At 44.8% G+C, this 16847-nt stretch overlaps 1 protein-coding gene across 2 annotated transcripts in view; it reads left to right on the forward strand.

The window, feature by feature from the left end:
* Positions 1-16847, forward strand: part of LOC130276098 (protein SSUH2 homolog) — a 107529-nt gene that overhangs the window by 84493 nt on the left and 6189 nt on the right. For both annotated transcript variants that reach the window (XM_056524998.1, XM_056524999.1), the window contains 8 exons: positions 670-737; positions 6762-6914; positions 9015-9093; positions 10910-11039; positions 11131-11191; positions 12786-12910; positions 13011-13073; positions 14163-14242. In XM_056524998.1, the coding sequence (XP_056380973.1) occupies positions 670-737; positions 6762-6914; positions 9015-9093; positions 10910-11039; positions 11131-11191; positions 12786-12910; positions 13011-13073; positions 14163-14242 (759 nt within the window). The remainder of the gene's footprint in view (positions 1-669; positions 738-6761; positions 6915-9014; positions 9094-10909; positions 11040-11130; positions 11192-12785; positions 12911-13010; positions 13074-14162; positions 14243-16847) is intronic.

The following is a 16847-nucleotide window of genomic DNA, read 5'->3' on the forward strand; positions in this document are numbered from 1 at the left end:
AAACCATTTTCAAGCTTGAAAATGGTTTGGTGAGCAAACCGAAACGTCGCCTCACGTTGTGTGAATAAAGACACTATCTTGCACTTTATAACGGTGTTGCTGCTGCTTATCTGTTTGTATCTACCTGGACCCCTGGACCTGGGATCTCGCTGACGGCACCCGTGAACTTTATCGGGGATGTGCGGCTTTCCTTGTGGTGTGTGTGTATTATATATATACATATACATATATACCACAAGGAAAGCCGCACATCCCCGATGAAGTGCATATATATATATATTTTTTTTTTTCCTTAAACCTGCCAAATAACAATGCGAAAAGTGAAAGGTCTGACTGATATCTTTCTCAATGCACTGTATATTTTACTATAGGCTCATGTCATTTGGGATAAAACAAACACATACACTGTTAATGTTCTTCTTTGTTAAAAAAAATAAATAAATAAAACTGTCTAGTCAATGAGCATCTATTCCCTGTATAGCAGTGGATTAGACGTGGCTTCCCCAATCATACCCTCATACACCTGTCAGAGCTGCAGTCATATGGGACTTTACATCTGCATTTTATATCATAAATAATACATATATAATTTCTCACATTTCTAGGGGTTTTCTGTAGGAAAATATTGGTTATTTTCTGCTACAAATATCTTTGTTTTTGTTCAAACAGAACCATGGAAATGCCGGATTATGGACAAGCTGCTCCACTTCTCCATTCAGGATACCCGATGAACCCAGGTAACACTGGACTTTCTTCAGCTGATTGTTTGGAGATTTTCAGCATGAATGATGAGAAGATAGAATGACAAATGTATTATATAACAAGGCTTGGACCCCAGCCTTTGGCATACAAACGTTTGCAGCTTTCCCCCTTTTCACACAGTTCATGGCACCTTTGAAAGTAAGCAGGATATGGCTGCCTACGGCTTAACAGAGTTACCATATGTTACTCAGGCTTTTAGGGGGTTTAGATTTTAAAGTGACACCTCTTATTAAATTTGGTGCATGTTGGAATTTTCCCTTTAGACCTGGCATGATAAATTCCCAGTGTTTTGTGGACTTTGCTGTGGGTTTGCAGCATTTCCACATAATCCTCTGCAGAATTAAAACCTGCACCACAGTTCAATTAATGTGTAGATTCTTCATACAGTGTGTGCAAGATCTCTTAAAGGGGTACTCCGCCCCTTATCCCCTATCAAAAGGAACAAAATGTTCCGAACGCTGGGGCAGCGGACTACCCCTTTTAACCTCTTCAAGATGCAGGGCGTATGCATACGCCCTGAGTCCTTAAGGACTCAGGGCGTACAGGTACAACTGTGGTAATTTTGGTCCCTGCTGCCAGCGGGTCGGGGGCCGGACCAGAATGCCTGCTGAAAACATTCAGCAGGCATCCCGGCACATCTCCGAGGGGTTCTGAGACCCCCCCCCCCCCCCATATCGGCGATCGCTGGTCAATTCAGAACGTCAATTTTCGGCGATTACGGGTCTCTGATGACCCGGAAAATAAGGGGGATTGGGGTTGTCTGACACAGCCCGGTCCCCCTGAAGGGATAGGAGTGGGTGGCAAGGGGGCCACCCCTCCTATCCCTGCAATTGGTCAGAAGCGACCGGCCAATCGCAGAACGGGCAGGGGGGGGGGCTAAAGTTCAGTTCCCCTGCTCTGCCAACCCATTGGTGTCCTGGGGGAACGGTGGTGCTCACCCGATCCAGGGCCAGGCGGCAGCGGGTGCGATGACGTCATCGGACGGCGATCCTGATGTCGTTGCGACGGCAGCGCATAACTTCAGCGGCAGTGATCTGGGTAAGTGGCCTGGAGGTCTGGGGGACCACAGTTTAGAGTCTCTAAGCTGTGGCCCTTCAGATTTTGCAAAACTGCAAATCTCAGCATACCCAGACAGCAAATGGCTGTGTGGGCATGCTAGGATTTGTAGTTTTTGCACAATCTGGAGGGCCACAGTTTAAAGATCACTGGGCAGTGGTCTCTAAACTGTGGCCCTTCAGATGTTGCATAACTACAACTCCCAGCATGCACTAACAGAAAAATGCTGTCTCGGCATGATGGGAGTTGTAGTTGTGTGCCTCCAGCTGTTGCATGGTCTGTCAGTGCATGCTGGTAGTTTTGCCACAGCTGGAGGCAGACTGGTGAGGAAACACAGTTAACAGAACCTAACTCAGTGTTTCCTCACCAGTGTCCCTCCAGCTGTTGCAAAACTACAACTCCCAGCATGCACGGTCTGTCAGTCCAGCTGGAGAGGTTTGTGCCCCCCCCCCATGGGAATGTACAGGGTACATTCACACGGACGGGGATTTACAGTGAGTTTTCTGCTGCAAGTTTGAGCTGCAGCTAATTTTCCAGCTCAGCTCAAACTCTTAGTGGGAAACTCGCTATGAACCCCCGCCCTTGTGACTGTACCCTAAAAACACTATACTACATTAAATAAAGGGTAAAACACTACATATACACACCCTTACACAGTCTTATACGGGGCTGTTGCAAAACAACTCCCAGCATTTCTTGACGGCCATTGACTGTCCAGGCATGCTGGGAGTTTTGAAACAGCTGGAGGCACCCTGTTTGGGAAACACTGCTGTAGTGTATTTGTGGTGGCGGAGGCAATTATAACTCTTGCATCTGGGTCTTCCCCTGTGCAAATCCCTAATCTAGGCCTCAAACGCACATGGCGCTCTCTCACTCTGGAGCCCTGTCTTATTTGAAGGCAACAGTTTAGTGCAACATATGGGGTATTTCCGTACTCTGGAGAAATTGTGTTACAAATTTTGGGGGATTTTTTCTCCTTTTACCCCTTATGAAATGGAAAACCAGTATGATTTGCACAGAGGTGGCTGATAGTTGCAATGGTTCTGACATAAACGCAAAAAAAAAAAACACATGTGACCCCATTTTGGAAACTACACCCCTCACGGAACGTAACAAGGGGTATAGTGAGCCTTAACACCCCACAGGTGTTTGCCAAATTTTCATTAAATTTGGACCTGAAATGGAAAAATGTTTAATTTTTTTTTTCACAAAAAAGCTGGTGTTATCCCAATTTTTTTTTCACAAGGGGTAATAGGAGAAAAAGCCAATTCTTTGGAGTATGGAAATACCCCATATGTGGATGTAGATTGCTCTGTAGGCGCACTACAGGGCTCAGAAGAGAAGGAGCGCCATTGGGCTTTTGGAGAGGGAATTTGGCTGGAATTGAAGGCCATGTACATTTACAAAGCCCCCCATGGTGCCAAAACAGTGCCCCCCCCCACATGTGACCCCATTTTGGAAACTACACTCCTCACGGAATGTAATAAGGGGTACAGTGAGCATTTACATTACATTTACATTACAGGTGTCTGACAGATTTTTTGAATGGTGGTCCACGAAAATGAATTTTTTTTTTTTTCATTTGCACAGCCCACTGTTCCAAAGATCTGTCAAATGCCAGTGGGGTGTAAATGCTCACTGCACCCCTTATTACATTCTGTGAGGGGTAAAGTTTCTGAAATAGGGTCACGTGGGGGGAAATCCACTGTTCTGGCACCATGGGGACCATGTTCTGAGACCTGTAGTGTGCCAGTAGAGCACTTTACGTCCACATATGGGGTATTTTCTTAATCGGGAGAAATTGGGCTTCACATTTAGAGGTCCATTTTCTCCTATTACCCCATGTGAAAATGAAAAGCACCATCATTTTTAGTGTTAAAAATCAAATTTTTTATTTTCACATCCAACTTCAACGCATACCTGTCAAACACCTGTGAGGTGTTAAGGCTCTCTATACCCCTTGTTATGTTCCTTGAGGGGTGTACTTTCCTAAATAGTGTGCCATGTCTCTTTTTTATTTTTTTATTTTTATTTTTTTGCTGCTCTGGCACCATGGGGGCTTTGTAAATGCAACATGTCCCCCATTTCAGCAAAATTCACCCTCCAAAATCCCACAGTTGTTCTTTCCTTCTTTAGCCATGTTGCTAGCCCACAGAGCACTTTACGTCAACATATGAGGTATTTCCTTACTCGAGAGAAATTGGGCTACAAATTTTGTGGGCTTTTTCTCCTTATAACCCTTGTAAAAATGAAGAAAAATTGGGCTACATGAATAGGTTAGTGTAAAAAATTGAGATTTAGATTTTTCTCCTCCACTTTGCTGCTGTTCCTGTGAAACACCTAAAGGGTTAACAAACTTTCTGAATGACATTTTGAATACTTTGAGTGATGCAGCTTCTATGATGGGGTCATTTGTGGGGTATTTCTCACAGAAAGGCCCCTCTAATCACTTAACTGGTCCCTGAAAAACTCAGATATTGAATTTTTCGTGACAATTTTGAAAATTGCTGCTATACATTGAAGCCCTCTGTCTTCAAAAAGTAAAAACATGTCAACTTTATGATGCCAACATAAATTAGACATCTTTTATTTGTGAATCAATAAATAATTTATTTGGAATGTCCATTTTCCTTACAAGCAGAGAGTTTCAAAGTTCGAAAAATGCAAATTTTTCAAAATTTTCATGAAATTTTGGGATTTTTCACCATGAAAGGATGCAAGTAACCATATTTACCACTATGTTAAAGTAGAATATGTCGCAAAAAAACTATCTTGGAATCAGAATGAAAGGTAAAAGCATCCCAGAGTTATTAATATATAAAGTGACAGTGGTCAGATTTGCAAAAAAGGGCTGTGTCCTTAAGGTGAAAATGAGCTGCGTCCTTAAGGGGTTTAAATCCCCTCTATAAGGCTGGTACTGCAATATGTGGCAGATCTTTCTACAACAAATCCTCAGTGTAGCCTTCCTGTGTGAAGGTACTTTAAAGCTGTGATACAACCATCACTGAGGTATGCACAGATTGATGGAATCGTGCTTCTGTGGTGGCCCAGTACAGGAAATGCACCCCTGTACCCTTTCTGTCCTGGCTGGCAGACTCTTTTGCGGTGTCCCCTGAGTCCCCCCTTAAGCTGTGTATTATAAATGGTTAACAAGTGCCTTATCTTATCTATTGCAATGTATGTATAATGTTATGTACCTTTTAAATGTTGTTGCTAAGTCATGTAACCAGGGAAGGTGTCAGTGATCAAATAACTTGTGGGTGACCTATAGGACCCCTCCAAAGTCTCCCCCATATATACAGGAGAGGAGCTCGTCATGTGGCCCGCCGCCAGCCTACACCTTTTAATCTCGCTTTAACAAAAAAATAAAAAAAAATAAAAAAAAGAAAGCCGCCTCTTCAGTGCATGGGCAGCAATCCTTCCTTAGGTCCTCCTGGTCCTCCGCCTCTATGGTTGTACGTCAGTGACGTCCCGTGTGTACAACCATAGAGACGCTGGAGGAACAGGAGGACGCGCGCAGGCCCTGGTAAGTGACCGGCGGCGCATTATCTTCTTCAGCGTTCCGGTCACCGCTCGACCGGTCCTGGCACCTACTGCTATGGTCCATAGGCCATAGCAGTAGATGTGACCCCGGGACGGAGGAGTGGGGGCAGGACACAGACATACAGCCTCCAGCCATACACTGTATATGGCTGGAGGCTGTATGTCTGTGGGGAGGGGGGGGGGGTGCTGCCAACCTAATGTGGGGGGAACTATACTGCCAACTAATGTGGGGGGAACTATACTGCCAACTAATGTGGGGGAACATGCTGCCTACCTAATGTGGGGGGAACTATACTGCCTACCTAATGTGGGGGGAACTATACTGCCAACCTAATGTGGGGGAACTACAAGGTACTGTACATTGCGGTAGGAGGGGTAGTCTTATATGGCGAGTATATCCCAAACTCTTCATTTTAACTGTAAAAGTTGGGGGTCGTCTTATACACCCAGTCGTCTTATACGCCGGCATATACGGTATGTGGGGGGGGGGGGAGGGGTCCTACAGATATAACCGGCCCTTTGAGGGTGACCAAACTGCTGATGCGGCCCCCGATGAATTTGAGTTTGACACCCCTGGTTTAGAGCATGCTGAGGAACAGTCAAGACCTGGAGAGAGTGTCTGGTGTCCTGAGGAGACCCAAGGCCTACCACGCAGCCACGCTTCCACTAACCAAGTGCCCCACAGGTGAACGTCAAAACCTGGTAAGCTACACAAGGGGTGAAGTCTAGTCAGTCCTAGTAAAGTCAGTCAAGATCAGTCTGTCTAAATTCAGCATGGTCCTGCAGCAATTAATCCAAGTCCACTACAAGTCTCAGCGAGCCCGCAAGTCTCTTAAGTCACTGGTCACCTCCTTGGGCCTAACTGAGCTGTAAAGACTATTCCACCTGTCTGCTTCAGTAAAGCTGCCGTTGTTCCAAACTTGGCATTGGAGTCACTGTTTGCCCCACACCTAGCCCAGGATCCAGCTGCCATACCTTTTGGGTGGTGTAGAAGTAAAACCATGCTCTGGCATCACGAACAAAAGGGTTAATGCCATCTGCCCCTAGGGTAATAACATCTGCCCTCATCACACCCTCACCACACTTCCTCTCCAGACAGTAAAGTAAAACCTCTTGGAGACAACCCCCAAACATGCATTAAAAAGTGGTTTAGAGCGGTGGTATTGTTAAGGAAAATGGCCTGCGATAGTGCAGCTGAACACTTGTCACAGGAAATCTGGTCGAGATATTGATCTTCTGTTTAAAGAGGTGATTTTCTGGGGGGTTTCACAGAATTTTCTGATCCTGTCTCAAAATAGTTGCAAAAGTATACAAGTTTCTTTAACCGGCATTTCAAAAGTAGAGTTAAAATGACTCGAGATATGAACTATAATACGTATTTTGTTTTCACATTAATCTAGCAATGCCTCCTGGGCCACCTTACCCAGTTGCTATGAACCCTGCAGTAGCTCCAGGCTATTACCCTTCTGTCAACACACATGCACCTCAGATGGCACCTTATCCCCAGTTTTCTGGCGTTCCTGGCTATGAGGGGCTGGATGGTACTGACAATGGTGAGTAAATAACTTATTTTATTTTCATTGCACATGACTGTACTGAAAAGGTTGAATGTATATAAAGACTGATCATAAAAATGTTTGCACCACTATATTTGTTTAATTCCTTAGTCTGCTGAATCTCATTGAGTGGGAACATTCTTGACGTTCAGAGACTAAAAAGAGGCCATAGAGGCCAAATACTAATCAACTGAGATTGTATCCAAAATAGAAAATGATCAGAAGCTATACAGTCCGTAATCCAATACAGGGGTGTAGCTAAGAGTATGGGGAAGCTTGAGCGTGTGTAGTCAGAGAGGGGCAAACATGGATCTCTGTAATTCCTACCCTCAGTCTATTTGTGCTGCAGTAGGTTGCTACAGTAGGTTACAGCATCTGGAGCTTCTGTCTGGCTGTTGTAACATGATTAATGTTACAGTGTTGGGTTGGACAGATGAGTGAGTTGGAAGGAGATAAGCACCTTCAGGAAGGAGGCACTGATCTGAACTTCGACAAGCAATTATTTGATTGCTCTTTTATATCTGTGCTCTATTGACTTTTGCATTGGCATTGCTGACAGGCTGTTGTCCAGCCATTAGGCACAACCAAACATGTTCTGTGCAGTGAGCAAGTGAAAGTCTATGGTTCCCTTTTTTATTTTTGCCAAGGATGCTGTCACTGACTGCTCCTACCTGGACAAGGAATGGCTTATGCCTAGAGTTGGGCATCCTTTCTCTTTTATCCCCTGCATATGAGATGATACAGGACGTACAGTTATCAAACCCCTAGCCATTAACCAGGTGTTCAGGGAATTTTAAAGGGACCTCTGCACTAGAGGACTGCAATGAGATTGGCATCCTGTAGGACTCCTTATAAAAATATGTGGGAGGTTGCAGAACATATAACGGGTCCCGCAAACTTTTAAAAATGGTTCAAGGGGCTGATGAAATGGCTTAATGTGCTATCTCTAAAATCTGTAACAAAATGTGTGCTGGGGCGGGTGGTTATTGGTCAGAAATCCAGTGGGAACAGACAAGAACAGGATTAAGGATATATCTCGTGCAGGGCCCTACTGTGCACTTCCAGATGTACTGATGCTCAAGGTGTGGTGACCTCCTTCTTTGCGGATCTTACCATTAAAAGTCTGACTAGTGCGCAAGAGGCTACCTTGGATAAAGTGATAAATACACTTAAGACAGTGTTAAAGGGGTATTCCGGGCAAAAGCATTTCATCCCCTATCCAAAGTATAGGGGATAAGATGTCTGATCGCGGGGGGCCCGCTGCTGAGACCCCCCGTGATCTCCCTGCAGCACCGGCTTTCTATGCGGGTGCTGAATTTCCAGTTTCGGAAACCTCCGGGTTTCCGGGACTGGGGACATGACGTCACGCCACGCCCCCTACATTCATTTCTATCGCGGGGGTCTCGGCAGCGAGCTTCCCCGCGATCAGACATCTTATCCCCTATCCTTTGGATAGGGGATAAAATGTTTTTGCCCGGAATACCCCTTTAAATTAACCTAGACAGTGTAATATGCACCTGGTGTATCTTTCAAACTGTCTAATTGAAGTTTGCACCTTCCAAAAGTTGGCTTAGGTTTTTGTGCATTTATGGGCCAATTGACGCTAGCTTCTTGTGGCTTCTTGTCCCTGTCCCTATGTCAATAATGATGACAAAATCTCTGAAATGTGACAAGTATTTTTCTTTTGTCACAATGAGGGATATTTATTAAAATCTGTGTAGAGGAAGAGTAATGATCAGATCGCTTCTTTAATTTTTCACAGGCCTCTTTAAAAATGAAAGAAGGAATCTGGTTGGTATGGGCAACTGTATCACTCTTCCGCTAAGCAGGTTTTCCCCAATGTATCAGTGTCAATAAAATATATTTGTTTGGAGAAGGTTATCAGCTTCTGGGTGTCAAAAAGTGTTCCCATTCACTATGAGCCTCAAAATGCTGATAAACTAAAACAAGAAGGAGATCTCTTCTAATAAAGCAATGTGCACATTCTGTCCAACCTATTCTTCAATGTCTACAGCCTTGTTAAGGAACAGTTTTGGATTAAGAGTGTTTTAATTGTCTGAGAAGTATAGTGCTGACATAACCCTCTTTTATTTTCAGGTGGTAAATATCTACCACCCCCACCAGCTTTTGGAGCAGAACCTGGCCATTTACCTGTTCCCACAAGCAAGGACTGGTTGTAAGTGCCTGTGTAACTTGATGGTATTTTATATAACTTATCCTGAAGTGTTGTAAATGGGTCCCCACTGACATTGGTCCCTGTAAGTAGACTTAGTAGGTAGGTGGCCAGTCTTTGAGAGACCATCAACAGAGGTGGCTATCATACCACAGAGGTGCCCCAACAGGTGTGATAATCATAAAATTCAGCTCAGACTGGCTTCTCTACAATCCCTGCAACATCAGTAAAAGGCTACTGGAATAAGTCATTTTGACTCTCACAATTTTTCTCCTGCTTGCACTCCCTCACTGGCTCTGCTTCTAATATAACCACTACCTAGTTCAAAGCTATGACTCTCTATACCCCATTACTCCCAGGCTCCCTTTCCCTGATATACACCTGATTTAATCGACCTCCCCCTGACACCAAAATCCCCTTTATTGCCCAATGGGGGACTGAGTTGGGTTTTGACCAATCTTTGCCCTGTTGGCATGCTTGTTGTCAGCAACTGGCCAAAGGTAGCTGGCAAGTGTTATTAGTGGAGACAGCCCTTAAAGGGGTTCTCCGGTGCTTATACATCTTCTCCCCTATCCAAAGGATAGGGGATAAGATGCCTGATCGCAGGAGTCCCGCAGCTGGGGACGCCTGCGATCATGCACGCGGCACCCCGTTTATAATCAGTCCCCGGACATGTTCGCTCCAGGTCTGATTACGGGCGACTACAGGGCGGACGGCGTGTGACGTCACGCCCCCGTGTGACGTCACGCTCCGCCCCTCAATGGAAGCCTACGGGAGGGGGCGTGATAGCTATCATGCCCCCTCCCATAGGCTTGCATTGAGGGGCGGAACGTCACACGCCGCCCGCCCTGTAGTCGCCCGTAATCAGACCCGGAGCGAACACGCTCCGGGGACTGATTACAAACGGGGTGCCGCGTGCATGATCGCGGGCGTCCCCAGCTGCGGGACTCCCGCGATCAGGCACCTTATCCCTATCCTTTGGATAGGGGATAAGATGTGCAAGCACCGGAGAACCCCTTTAAGGTCCTCCACTGTACCTATTATGTCCCTACTTGCTTGAACTCTATTTATCAGAAGGTCTCTTCCCCCCCCCCCCCCCCAATTGTTTTAGAGGGTGTTAGGTTGATGGCTCCATGGGGCTTATCTAGTGGCAATGCCTCATTGTTGCTGCCCTCTGGAGGCAAGTTGTGGACCTTATCTCCTCTGTTTTGGGCATGCGCTACCTGAGGCACCCCACTGTCTGTCTCTTGGGTGATAAGCCCTCCACTATAAAATATGCGTAAGTAAGATTTTATTATTGGAGAAAATGTCAGCAGTATGGGAAGTACTTCAACAGTACTTTATGGACCTATTCCATAAAGTATGGCAATCCTGGCCCGACTCTCCACATGCTTCAGATGTCTCCCTTTATCAAAGTCTTTGACTGTATACTGTAGTTTTTTTTCCCCTTGTACACACCCCTGATTTAGTTTTTATATCTGTAGTGTACGACCTGTGCCGCCCCTTCCCTTCACCGTCCTCCCTGTTTTGTTATCTTGTTCGTCCACCCCCATCCTATATGTTTTGCTTTGATTATTGTAACTACTCCGTTCTTGTATTTACTTACTGTTTATTGTATTTACCGTGCCCCAAATTCGGCAACTGTGTTGGCTCACCTGTACTTACCTACCTGTGTTTTCAATAAACAATTTTTTTATTTTTTTTTAACAAAAAAAAAAGTTACTGGAAAATGGAACATGTGAACCCCATTTACATGCTAATTGTTGCCTGTAAGCTGCCACACTTGTACTACTGCGCTGACAACCTTATCTATCCACAGGATTCCATCCATCAATAATGAGACTGCAAAGCATGCCTTGCTGGATTATGCCAATAGTAAGTGTTGTTACGGGTCAAGCCCAGCAGAAGAGATGGAAATTACTCAACTCAGGCCATACAACACCTATCGGGTAGGTGCTACCTCCTATTTTACTTGGCTGTACACTCTTTAATATTCTTTATGTTAATCTTAACTTTTTTTTTTGTTTTACTCCATTTTAGTATCGCCTGGAAACGTTTACAGAGTCTCGGTCATGTGAATGGGTGACTAAGCCCCTGACTGGTTAGTGATGCATATATGTTGCATATTTGTCATATCTCTGTGGGTGGCCACACAGCTTTGCATTCATTTACAGCTGTAACAAATCAAGAAATGGAATACTTCACTATTAAGGAATCTAGAAAAATAACTTAAATGGTGGCCATAACGCTTGGCACTCAGAACTTTGGCAGACTTCTGTTTGAAACCGTCAGTCTCCTTTTCTATAGGAGACCACCGATTAACAAAAAAACTACCTTACTAGCTGGAGTAAGTAAGAGTGCACTAAGAATCTGCAACAGCAACAAGAAAACTAATAGTGCACACACACCAAACTGAGATAATATAATATAAACAATCAATGTTTCTTGAATTTACAATGTACATAAAAACATGAGAGAAACAGAATAGAATCCAAAAGAAGGCAACAGAATACAAACAGACAGATAGGGAAAAGGACTGGAGAGACTAGAAAAAAATGTAACAAATGGACGTAAAGCAAAAGAATGTTACCATATAGGCATGCAATAAAGTGGAACATGGGCCAATGTACAAATGCCAGTGCAGGCAGAACAGAGAGGTGATACAGAGTGCCAGATCTTACCTACCAAACCCCAACAATCGTTTCGCATAAGACAATGCTTCCTCAGGGGGCGTGCCCCCTGAGGAAGCATTTTCTTATGCAAAACGATTGTTGGGGTTTGGTAGGTAAGGTCTGGCACCCTGTAGGTAAGGTCTGGCACCCAGTATCATCTCTCTGTTCTGCCTGCACTGGCATTTGTACATTGGCCCATGTTGCACTTTATTGCATGCCTTTATGGTAACATTCTTTTGCTTTACGTCTATTTGTTAAATTTTTTCCTAGTGTCTCCAGTTCTTTTACCTATCTGTTTGAATTTTGGTGCCTTTCTTTGGATTCTATTCAGTTTATCTCATGTTTTTATGTACATTGTAATTTCAATAGGAAATAGACTACATTTAGGGTATGTTCACACTGAGGAATTGGGGCGGAAATGAAGCAGAAATTTTCTGCCTCAAAATATTGTTACTTTTCCACAAGAACTCAGAGATTTCGCGCGGAATTGGCATGGAAATCACGCGGAATTCACGCAGAATTCCACGCGGAAATGCAGGTTTCATGTGGAGGAGGAGTATCAAGTATTTCTATTCATAATTAATTTTTTTCTTTTTTAATGCGGAAATTCCACGCCAATTCCGCGTGGAAATGCTTCTGACTCAAAAAATATATATAGCATTGATCTCTATGGGAGAACGACGCTGATTTCGCCTCAAAGAAAGAACATGTTCTTTCTTCAAGCGGAAAAGACTTCCTCGTCAGAATTCTGCTTGAGGAAATTCCTCAGTGTGAACTGAGGGGCAGAAATTCTGTACAACTCTATGGGGATTTTCACTGCTGAATGAATTGGAGAGGAAAAAGCCAGCAGAATTACTCGTGGAAATTCCTCTCCAATTCCTCAGTGTGAACATGCCCTTAGTCTCTTGACCCCTATGGTCCTGAAATATCTTTATGATGGTATTTAGCATGTATACCTGTGAAATACAGCCAAAATGCGACACAAGCCCCTTTTTAATTATGCTATTTTATTTTTTATTGTAGAGGGCGTTCTTGACTCTCCTGAAAAAGGTCCTGCTCCTCAGCCCTGGGAAATCCATGTGAAAACTCCATCTCTTTTCCACGATGAAACTCAAAAAGTGCCAGTTCCTCATACGACTTCCAAGAAGGTTAATACATCAGCCCAGCAAGGAAACAAAGATACAGTAGCAATGATATAGAACCATTCCAGTAAAGATCAGTAAAATGTAATTTTGTTTTGTCTTACAGTCCTGCCAAGAGTGCAATGGAAAAGGAAAGATCATCTGCCAGAAATGTAATGGAAATAGTCGGGTAGGTGTGTAATGTTGTAGTGTCAGCAGACAGAGGTCTGCCATATAAGTGACAGTACTGTCTATGGGTAGGTAAGGAGTGGGTTTACAAAGTTTTCCTTATAGATTGACAAGTACTATATTATGTTGGGATACGCCAACCTTATTTACAACAGTATTGATATTATGAGGTTAAACAGAATAAGGCTGTGTTTATATAGGCAAAAGGAATATTCATTCTTTTAGATCCATTATTGTTATCGAACAGACCTAATTCTAACCAGATTTTAACAGTCTGTAATTTAAAATGGTTTCTCGGAAAGGTATGTAAAAATAACAGACCGTTCACATCAGTTTAAGAAAAATATGTAAAATATGCTATAGTGTGCCTCCACCTGTTACCGCCCCCTGTGTGCTGCTCGCAGAGGCAATCTGCCGGTACGAGCAGCCACACAGGGACATTCAAGTTGCCACGTGCATACATAGTGTACTCAAATATTGCAACCGCACGTCCCTGTGTGGCTGCTTGTTGCGGTGGATTGCCAGTGGTACACAGGGGGAAAACAGCTGAAGGCACACTATAGGGTCGGGTCATCGGTGGATCAGCAGTGTAAAATAAGCTGCGGATCTGTTACATGTGACCCTACCCTAAGGGTGTATTCACACGTACAATATCCTGCGCATATTTGAAAGCTGCAGATTTTATGCTACAAAATTCATTGTAAACACAGCTTCAAAACCTGTACATCAAATATGTGCAGGATACTGTACGTGAGATTACACCTGAAATAAGTTTAAAGATCTATTGCTGTTGAATTGGCCGCACTTCCTTAGTTTTCACATCCGTTACATTCCGTTATTGCAACTGAGACTGAAGCTATAGTCACTATAGACTTCAATGTTAGTTAGTAATTTCTGACAGAAAAAAAGTGCATTTTTCATTTATTTTCATCAAAATAACTGATTATAGTGGAGATTTAAATTCACCCATTGAAATGAATGGGATCCATTAATTTCAGTTTCTCAGCCTTAATGGATCTAAGGAACGGAAATGAAAATCACTGATGTGATCCTAGCCTTAGAATGTATTTTCTATTTTCTGTGTTTGTAGGAGAGATGTGAGCACTGTAGTGGATCTGGAAAGCGCTTAGAGGAAGAGTGTGAACACTGCGATGGGACTGGAAATATAGGGTATGTTGTGTGGGGGAGATCTTTGGCTAGGGGATCAGAATAGTCTTCATACTGCCAATGATGCCACCCAAAGCTATAGATTACATCTCTAACTGTGTAGTTGCTATCAGGGCCAGACTGGGGCTAAAAACCAGTCCTGGAAAAATTGTCATACCAGCCCCACAGCATTGTGTCATTATGGCAGCCGCTGGCTGCAGGGAAGGGTCAGGGAAGCCTGGCACTTGATTTGCCATGCCTCTATAAGAGAACTATGCTGTGGGTGCAGCCTCAACATACAAGACAGTAATGTGGTATTAACGCTATGTAAAATCCACTTGGGGAAAACCGTAAAAAATAAAAGCAACCCTCTCTTTTTTGCACTTGCGCTACCGCCAGAGTCACGGAACTCAGTTCCCAGTGTCCAGCACTTCTGGGTTAGGTTACCTGATCTCACAAAGCTGCTCATTCAATTACGGGCCGAAGCAATGTTCAGCCTCAGGCACTGATTGGATGGCTGGCCATGTGATGTCACGTCACCTAACCAAAAGTGCCAGATACCAGGAACAGAATTCCGTCATTTCAGTGGCAGTGTAAAAGCGAGGAATTTTAGTTTTTTTTTTTTTTTTTTACTGTCCCCCTCCCGTAGTAGATATTGCATAGGGTTAAAATACAGTGGGAAGCATAACACTGGTGCAGGCATTGCAACATTGAGACAGTTTTATAATGCTACCAGAATACAGGTAAATAGTCACAGGGGCGGGTCCTGTCGGCTGCTCCCTGCCCAGCCGGCTTGATTGACACGTCTCTCTTGTCTCTAGCAGTGTATACGGAGACCCTGGAAGACAGTGGTCAGCACTACAAAGTCCAACACTACACCTTTTCACGACTTTGCAGGTTCCTGCATACAGACTGGGTGCTCAATCCCAATAGTTTATAGCAGTAAGCATAACAGTCTCACAGTAGAACATTATTGGAAGCACTCACCAATCAACTGGGTGACATTTCCTTTGCACAGGCTTTGATAAATCTCCCCTAGGTCTCCAAACTGTGGACTGTTAGCTGTTCCAACAACAGTCTGTGCATGCTGGGAGTTGTCATTCTGCTGGGAGTTTTGGTTTAGTAACAGCTGGAGATCCACAGTTTGGAGACCACTGATACAGGGAGAGATGCGTCACCTGCCCTGCTGAGACCCGCCCTGAGGACTAATCACCCACTGTTTGGGCAACATAAAACTGATAACAGGTTCCCCTTAACTGTAGTTAAATATAAAATATATATAGTTATTTAGAAATAATGAATAAACAACTTAAATTGCAAAAAAAGAAAAAAAAAAAAAAAAAAGAGAGAGAACCAAAGTGGCCCTCCCTTACAAAGTAGTAACAGCAGGTCTCCTCTTCCCAGAACCTACCCCCTTACCCCACATTACAGGTCCCCCCTCATCACAGGCCTCCATGTCTCCAGCCCCCCTCCCATCTCCAGACCCCCACATCCCAGGTATCCCCTTTCCAGCCCCTCATATCACAGTTCACCCCGTCTCAAGCCCCCCACATCACAGGTCCCCCTCTGCAGCCCCTAATATCACAGGTCTCCCCCTCTGCAGCCCCTAACATCACAGGTCTCCCCCTCTGCAGCCCCTAACATCACAGGTCTCCCCCTCTGCAGCCCCTAACATCACAGGCCTCCCCCTCTGCAGCCTCTAACATCACCGGTCCCCCACTGCAGCTCCCCCCCCCCACACACATCACAGGTCTCCCCCTTACCAGGCCCCCATACACCACATAACAGGTCTGCCCCTTACCAGACCCCCCCACACACACCACATAACGGGACTCCCACCCTTTCCCTTACACAGTAATAACATTCGGTTCCTTTTCCTCTCACCCAGTATAATAGATCTTCCCCCGAGCAGCTGCAGTCACTGTGTGCCGACAGGAGGAGGGGCCAGGAGCAGTGAGGAGGCAGAGAGTAGAGGGGAGTGTACTGTCTGTACAGCTCCCATTACAGACTCTGTACCCCAGACCTCCGGACCTCCGCTCACTGTGTCAGCCTGTCAGGAGCCTCAGGATCTGTGTGTGATGCTGCAGCTGCGGAGCACACAGTTCCAGACACTGCTGACAGACTGACACAGTGACTTGTCGGCAGGGGCGTAGCTAGAAATCACAGGGCCCTGATGCAAAAAATTGTCCTGGGCCCCCCTACCCTCGACGGCTCACTTCCCCAATCCCTGACGAACCCCTTACACGGGCTCAACGGCACAAACATAATAACTTACAGGCAGGGCCGGAATGGGGCCAAAAATAGGCTCGGCATTTTAAAATAAGCAGCCCATTTTTCTGGTGGGGGTACGACTTCTTAGACCCCCCACCAATCACCTTGGTTCAAGTGGCTCTCCAGCTGTTATAAAGCTACAACTCCCATCGTGTCTGGAGATCCTCAGGCATTATGGAAGTTGTTGTTTTGCAACAGCTGGAGAGCCACAGATTGGGTCAGACAGAACACACAGTGATATCAGTGACCTGAGTGACATCTTCTCTGTTGTCTTTTCTTTCTCATCTCGTCCGGGCACCAGGTCTTCTTCCAGCTCCATCTTCTCTGCAGAGTCTGACGGCCGGACATCATTGATTCC

Source organism: Hyla sarda, chromosome 6 (genome assembly GCF_029499605.1).
Source record: "Hyla sarda isolate aHylSar1 chromosome 6, aHylSar1.hap1, whole genome shotgun sequence".
Lineage (NCBI taxonomy): Eukaryota > Metazoa > Chordata > Amphibia > Anura > Hylidae > Hyla > Hyla sarda.